Genomic DNA, 7,188 nt, shown 5'->3' with positions numbered 1-7,188 from the left:
ACAGCTGATGAGGACCCAGGCTCAGGAGGTGAAGAGCCTATCCCAGGTCACAGCGCAGGCACATGTGGTGAAGCAATGTCTCTCATTCCAGGGTCCCAGCGCTTTCCTGTCTGCCCCACAGTGGTGTCTACACAAAAGCTCAGCCCACAGATGTCAGCTCAGGAGGCTACAACCTGTGGGAGAGGTTGTGGAGACAGAGTTGGCCTTGGAGTCACAACACCTGGGCCCAGGTTGTGCTGCCTCACTTAGACTAACCACTTTTCCTCCCTGGGCCTCAATTCAATGAACTTATGTACAGAATATATAAAGAGCTCCTAGAAGAAAGAGACAGACAACCCAACAGAAAAATGAGAGGAGAAAAAGGACTTGAAGAGAAACTTCATAGAAGATATCTAATAATAATAAACATACAAAAAATTTTAAGCCAAAAACCACTACACACTCACCAAAATGGCCAAAATGAGAAAAGATGAAAAGGAATAAATGTTGGTGAAAAAAGAAGCTCTCATCCTCTGCTAGAGGGAAGGCTGTTTGCTATCCTCTGCCAAAGCTGAACACACAGACACACCTTTTTATCTAGCAACTCTACTCATGGGCCTCTATGTAATAAAATATATTCCTCTGTGCCCCAAAGACACATACAAACATGTACATAGCACAGCTACTCATAATACCTCCAACTTGGAAACTACTCACATACTTATCCAATGTAGAATTCAGTTCACACAACAGCACGCTATAGAGCAATGAGAAGGAACACACCATAACAACGTGTAATAGTATGGACGAATCTCAGAAATACACTGTTAGGACACGAAAGAGTGCTGACTGTAAATTCCACTTATAGGAAGTTCAGAATACAAGGTGTTAAAAGTGAAGGTGTTGGTTACCCTTGGGCGTTAGTGATAAGAAGGAGGCACATGGGTGCTTCTAGGGTGCTGGTAACATGTTGTGTCAGTGCAGGAAAGTTCATCAAACTATATACTTATTAATTATGTACTCTTGTGTGTATATATTATGCTTTAATAAAAAGTTTAAAATGTATTTTAAAATGCTGTTTGAGGATCCTTCCAGCAGATGTTCCTGCTGGGATGGGCTGGGGAAGGGGCTAGTCTAGGGGAGACTTCTGAGGGATGGAGCCCAGGAGGACACGCAGAGGAGAGGAAACAGGGAGTCCACAGGACTCCACAAAGAGAGCAGAGGCAACACAGAGACCCGTCCCAAGGGAAACTGAGGCCAAGAGAATATGCAAAGGAAGAGTGGAAATGACCTTACTCACTTTGCAGATGGACTTTCCTGTCGAGAAGTCCCCCCCACACAGCATCTCCTCATGCACAGCGTAGGTCTCGCCTTTGCCAGTTCTTTGCCCATATAAGGTATTACAGAGTGTGTTCTCAATGAGACCCACCTTGCCCTCTTGGAGATAGAAGGGTGGTGACAGTTGCACTGCAGAGATAAGGGGGAGGTCAGTGACATGCCCTGTAGGTTAACTAAGAAAGCTGAGGCTACTCTGAGCCCCTACTCTGCCTGACTGCTAACCACAATCCCCCAAATGTAGGTTTTCTCAGAACTGCTGAGCTTTAAACGCTGCTTCACTCTGCTACCCATCCTTGATAAGCTTCTCTTCTTTTTCTCAAACCTTTGCACATAGTCATCCTATTCCTTCTACCTCTCTCATAGCAATAGATCCACCTCTTATTCTACAAGAAGCAAATCCTACCAACACATGACTCATTTATTGGGACTTAGCAATTATTCACTGACCAACTTATCCTTTCATGAACCGTCCCATCCATTCTCCCTCCATCTGTCACTAACCTTTCTTCTCCACCCATCATCCCTTCCACTCACTCACCCATTCCTCCATCTACCTATCTTCCCACACATGCCCATTCATCCACTCACTTTCCACACATTTGCCCATCCATCCATCCTTTCATCCATCTCTCCATCGAGCCCTCCATCACTCACCCACCTATCCTGCTGTCCACCTATTGACACATCTATCCACTTCATCCATCCCCCCTCACCAATCCTTCTATCTACACATCTATCCAAACATCCATCTACCAACTCAAATATCATCCATCCATCCATCCATCCATCCATCCATCCACCCATCCCTCCACTTATCCTTCCATCCATGCAGTAACCCATCCTTCTATCAATCCATTATCCATCCATTTATCCATCCATCCATTCATCCATCCATCCACCCATTTACTAACCCAATCACTATCTATTCAGCTATCCTGGTGCTATATTTTACATGCTAATGATATAGATAATTTTTAGTAGAAAGTGACAGATTAAATGAAATAATAAATTTAAAAATATTTTAGATTAAGTGATATGAAGAAAATAAAACAGGGAGATGTGATAGAGGGGGTTGCCTATTTTAGCTCATATGATTAAGTAAAACGGAGAAAAAAAAGCTGAATAGTAAACGCAAATAAGTGATTCATGCAAAGATTAGAACGACAAGCAAGCTAAGAAAAAAAAAAAAAAAAAAAACCGCAGCCAAAGGCCCGAGATAGAAATAGCCTTGAGATATTCAAGGAGTACCCAGGAGGCCCAAAAAGATGGGGTGTGGTATGTGAAGGCTGCAGTAAAAGATGGGGTATGTAATGGCTGCAGTAAAAAATGAAGAACGAAAAGGGTGCATTGGAAGGTGGGATATGTCATTGACTGCAGCAGGAGATGGGGTATGTGAAGGGTGCAGTTGAGATGGGGGATGTGAAGGGCGCAGTGGGAAGTGGGGATGTGAACGGCGCAGTGGGAGTTGGGGGATGTGAAGGGCACAGTGGGAGGTGGGGGATGTGAAGGGTGCTGGGATTGCAGGCATGAGCCACCAGGCCTGGCCGGGTGTCTGGATTTCATTCTAGGCACAAATGAGAAGTTACTGTAGAGTATTGAACAGGGAAGTGACATGACTAATATTTAAAGTAACACTCTGACATCCACGTGGAGCCTAAAGTGGGGGCACAGAAGAATGGAAGCTGGGTGACCAGTTCTGAAGCTACAGGCAAGAAATGCTGGTCTATCAGTGTCATGCAGCACAGTGGTACCAGCCCAGGAGTGCCAGTTGGGATATTAAAACAAGTATATGTTGCCTCTACCCTGAAGTCATAACCAGTTGTGTGTGTGAATGCTGGGAGCCAGCCAGCAGATGATCAGGGAAAGCCCCCTCCATCTAGTAGTCAAAGGTCATGGATGCTGGCAGAGCCCCGCTCAGTGAAGACATATTCTATCAAAAATACATACAGCACCTCTGCTGAGAAATATAACCCTACACATAATTAAACATATGTTCTTCCTTTTTCCCTTAACATCATACCATAAGCATTTCCCTAAACTATAAACACTCCTTTCTTCAATAAATGCTCTTGTGTATAAGTCTTTGCCTACATTTCTTTTCTACCCATCTAACAGTGAAAACACACATGACTCTCTCCTCTGTTATTCAGTCACATAACAAGACTGTGAAGTAGATGAAGGGCCCAGGTTAGGATAAGAGCAAAGTGAGGTTTAGAGATGGTCAACAGTTCTACGTCGCAATCATTCTAACGGGATCACGCAGCCTCAGAGTGCAGAGCCACCACGTGTTTTCTCTCCACTCTTCCCAAGCACTTTCCCAAGCAAGGGACGATCCAAGTGTTTGGTGGTGACCTAGAATGGGCCAGCTCCCAAGCATGTCTTTGGAGTTCAGTCGAGTCATCTCAGACCCATGACTGGTTAAAACCTTAAAAGAGTGGCTCACGCCTGTAATCCCAGCACTTTGGGAGGCCAAGGCGGGCAGATCACCTGAGATCAGGAGTTCAAGACCAGCCTGACCAACATAGAGAAACCCCATCTCTACTAAAAAGACAAAATTAGCCAGGCTTGGTGGTGTATGCCTGTAATGCCAGCTACTCGAGAGACTGAGGCAGGAGAATTGCTTGAACCGGGGAGGAGGAGGTTGCAGTGAGCCGAGATCATGCCACTGTACTCCAGCCTAGGCAACAGAGCGAGACTCCATCTCAATAAATAAATAAATAAATAAATAAATAAATAAATAAATAAAACCTTAAGATGAAGAACCACGAAGACTCAAAGAACCCAGATTCTGGATTCTCAAAAGTGTAAGATTCCCAGACTTTCAGAGCCTGGGACTCAAAGCTATGGGATCACACTTTCAGAACCAGAAGGGCCCCGGCGTGGTGGTCCTCACCTTACCGGTCATGGAAATGAGGCACAGAGGGCCAAGTCCAGTGGCTTCCTCTTTGCCTGGCTAAGCCATCCTTCCTTCTTCCTCTCTGCCTCCCTCTCCCTCCCCTCCCTCATCCTCCCGCCTCTCCCACACCCCCTCACGGTCTTCGGTGAGCATTCCCCAGCCGGTTTTCCAACAGGACACTTACTGGGCAGCTGCATGTCCTGGGATGGGAGGCAGACAGGGACAACGTAGGAAGTGAAGTTCACAGGCAGGTGCAGCTGCAACATGGCGATGTCACTCCCAAAGGGGTGGAGCTTCTCAAAGTCTGGATGGGTGATGATCTGGTGCACAGACATCTTCTGGGTGTGCTGGGTTTGATGATACAGTTGGGTGTTTCCCAACAGAACCTGATAGTTCTCCAGGGCCTGGGATTTGCTGGAGGAGGAAGGGCCCATTTTTACCATCCTCTGGGAGTGCGGGGCAGCACTCTCTTCTTACATCCACGTGTAACTGCCCACACACCTCTGGGTCCTTCTCCCCTGACACCATTCCAGGTAGCTTTGTATCCCCGTTTCAGGAGCTCTTCTTTTTTTGAGGCTAATGGATATTCTACTCACAACCTCAGGACATGTGGCCTCCCCTGCACACCCTTGAATCAGAGGAGCAGAGAATCCCAGTGCCAGAAAAGTCCTTGGCAGAGTCATCACATTGAGCCCTTTTATTTTACACAAGAGGAGCTCTGGCTTAATTCTGGCTCCAGCCTGACCCTTCCGAAGGCGACCTATGACCCGCTTCCTGGCCTAACCACCTTTCCTGCCCTCCCCAAGGGTGTCTTCCCCACTGTTGTAAGCACTCATAAAGGATTTGTTCAATGTCCAGATGAGTGCATGAAACTGATGCTCTCCTTGTTCCTGAACACAAGTGATGAAACTTCTGACCTTTGTGACTTTGTTCACATGGGTCAGCCACCAGGAAAGCCCTCGCGACACTCCCCATGCCAAAGCCTCCCCTTCTGGCAAGTGCCTGCAGCTCCTCGTCCTCCCTCAAGACTGCAGCATCTCTCTGGATGCCCCGGCCTCACGTCAGCTCTTCTCACTCACTGTGGGCTTTCTCTCCTGCATCCTGCTTGTTGGAGCTTGTGCCTTGCCTTCCCATAGAGGCACCTTCACTTGGGGTCTTGCCACACCCTGTGCCATAGAGGGTCTTGGGTGGTGTGACACACAGGAGATGCTCACAGCGCCCAGTTGGAGTCTCAAAGCCACTAAGCGCCCAAGCTGACTCCATACCTGGACTGTGATGCCTTCCTCTCCCTCTGGGTCCCTCCATGACTGTTGAGAAGCTGGGCACAGTCAGGTTCAGGAGGGTCAGAGGAGTTGCACCCCTGACTGTCCACGTCATTCTTCAGGGTCAGGGGGCCCCACTCTTCCCACCCATGCATGCAGTCTGGCACAGCTCCTTCCAGGCATATAGTTTTACAGAAAAAAAGCATTGCCTGGCTGCTGGCTACATGCAGAGTCCCCAGTCCCTGCCTGGAGTCTGACTCACAAGAGCATGGTAGACACTGAAGAGGCAGTCAGCACAGACACTGCCAATGCTCTCAGGCATGTCTGGATTGAACAGACAGACATAGGGGCCAGGGAACTCCCTGCCAGAGTTGAGGATGAAGGATGAGGAGGATCTGGGCAGATGGAGGGACAGTGGGTGGAGAGTGGGGAGGACAGTCCTGGTGGAGGGGACTGCAGGTCAAAGGCAGGCACTGCATCAGTTTGGTGGCAGCAGACTTGCCCAGAGCAAAGCCCAGAGGAGAAAGGCATAACCCCCAGCCCGCTAACCCTTGTCCCTTGCATCTTCCTCCCCATCAGCCCCTCTGCTGGGGCCCAGGGAAGGAGGACTCACTTGAGAAAGCAGTGGGCTGTCGACACCAGCCAGCGGGAGTCGATGAGGACAGCTCCACAGAGGTGTGAGCCCTGGTAGAGAAGGCTGGCCTGCCATGGCCACTGACCAGCCGCTGCGTCCCGGCCACCGTAGATCTTCCCCATCACCTTAGGCTTCCCACACACTGTGGAGACACCCCGGTCCACCTGCTAGAGACACTAGTGGTGCCCATGAATGCCACCCCAGTGAGGCCTCTGCTGTCTTCACAGATGGGAAAACCAAGGCCAAAGAATAGATAACCTGGCCAAAATGACTGAGGGCTTCCCCAGCGTCTGCCTTCTATGGCCACTACCAGGACCAGATGAGAGTACAACTGAACAGGCTCTGTGGGAATGAGGGCCCAGGGGTCTGGCAGGCAGGGCAAGGCTGACCCAGGGTGGCCACAGCAGCTCATCCGGACCTGCCAAGGACTGGTGGACTGGAATCCAGCCCTGGGACTTTATTTCCCTCCATGAGAACACCTGTATGCCTACTTTGCAGATCAAAGAACTGAAGGTCTCAGGGGTGTCCAAGTGGCTGTGCCCCCTGCATCTCACCCCAGTATCCCAGGGAGAGAGATTCTCAGGCAGCAGTCTGTTGTGCTGTTGGGGAAACTTGCTCCCCCTCTCTGATTCCTGATTTTAGAAGGTGAGGGGATGTGGCTGATGTGGACAACCTTGGTTCTGAGACTCACACCTGGGAGGGAGAGCTGTGGGCCTGGACCCCTGAGACCCAGCGTCCTCATCCCTGGCCTACGCTTCCAGGCCTCAAGAAGGGGACATGAGACCCCAGGGCCCACCCTACTCCCGGTGCCCAGCAGCAGTCCTGGTGCTGTCTCCCTCCACCCAGCCCCCGCACCAGGCCCTGGTGCCCCGTCCAGTTCCGTGGGCCCCACACTCAGTCCTGGGACCGAGAGCGGGCAGCCTGGCCCACCTTGCTTGATGTCATTTCTGGAGCCACCTGGTTGGGAGGGGAGGGGAGCCAGACAACGGATTCGGTTGACTTCGCGCTCTGGCACCAGGCCCAGAGCCCCGCCCTCCCCCCCACCGCCTCCGGCCTGCGGTTCCCCCATCTCTCCGTGA

At 50.1% G+C, this 7,188-nt stretch overlaps 1 protein-coding gene across 1 annotated transcript; it reads right to left on the bottom strand.

Moving 5' to 3' along the window:
- On the bottom strand, positions 1–7,178 carry LOC108532265 (putative serine protease 47). The gene is made up of 5 exons (XM_017876214.1): positions 7,040–7,178; positions 6,089–6,251; positions 4,398–4,627; positions 1,280–1,446; positions 1–173 (listed from the first exon to the last, which is right to left on the bottom strand). Exons 1-5 carry the CDS (start codon positions 7,176–7,178, stop codon positions 159–161), a joined length of 714 nt encoding a protein of 237 aa, XP_017731703.1. The 3' UTR covers positions 1–158.
- Positions 7,179–7,188: the final 10 nt, after the last annotated feature.

This window comes from Rhinopithecus bieti, unplaced genomic scaffold (genome assembly GCF_001698545.2).
Source record: "Rhinopithecus bieti isolate Rb0 unplaced genomic scaffold, ASM169854v2 scaffold_9919, whole genome shotgun sequence".
Lineage (NCBI taxonomy): Eukaryota > Metazoa > Chordata > Mammalia > Primates > Cercopithecidae > Rhinopithecus > Rhinopithecus bieti.
Note: the sequence above shows the minus strand (reverse complement) of the source record. Positions and strands in the feature narration are given on the sequence as shown.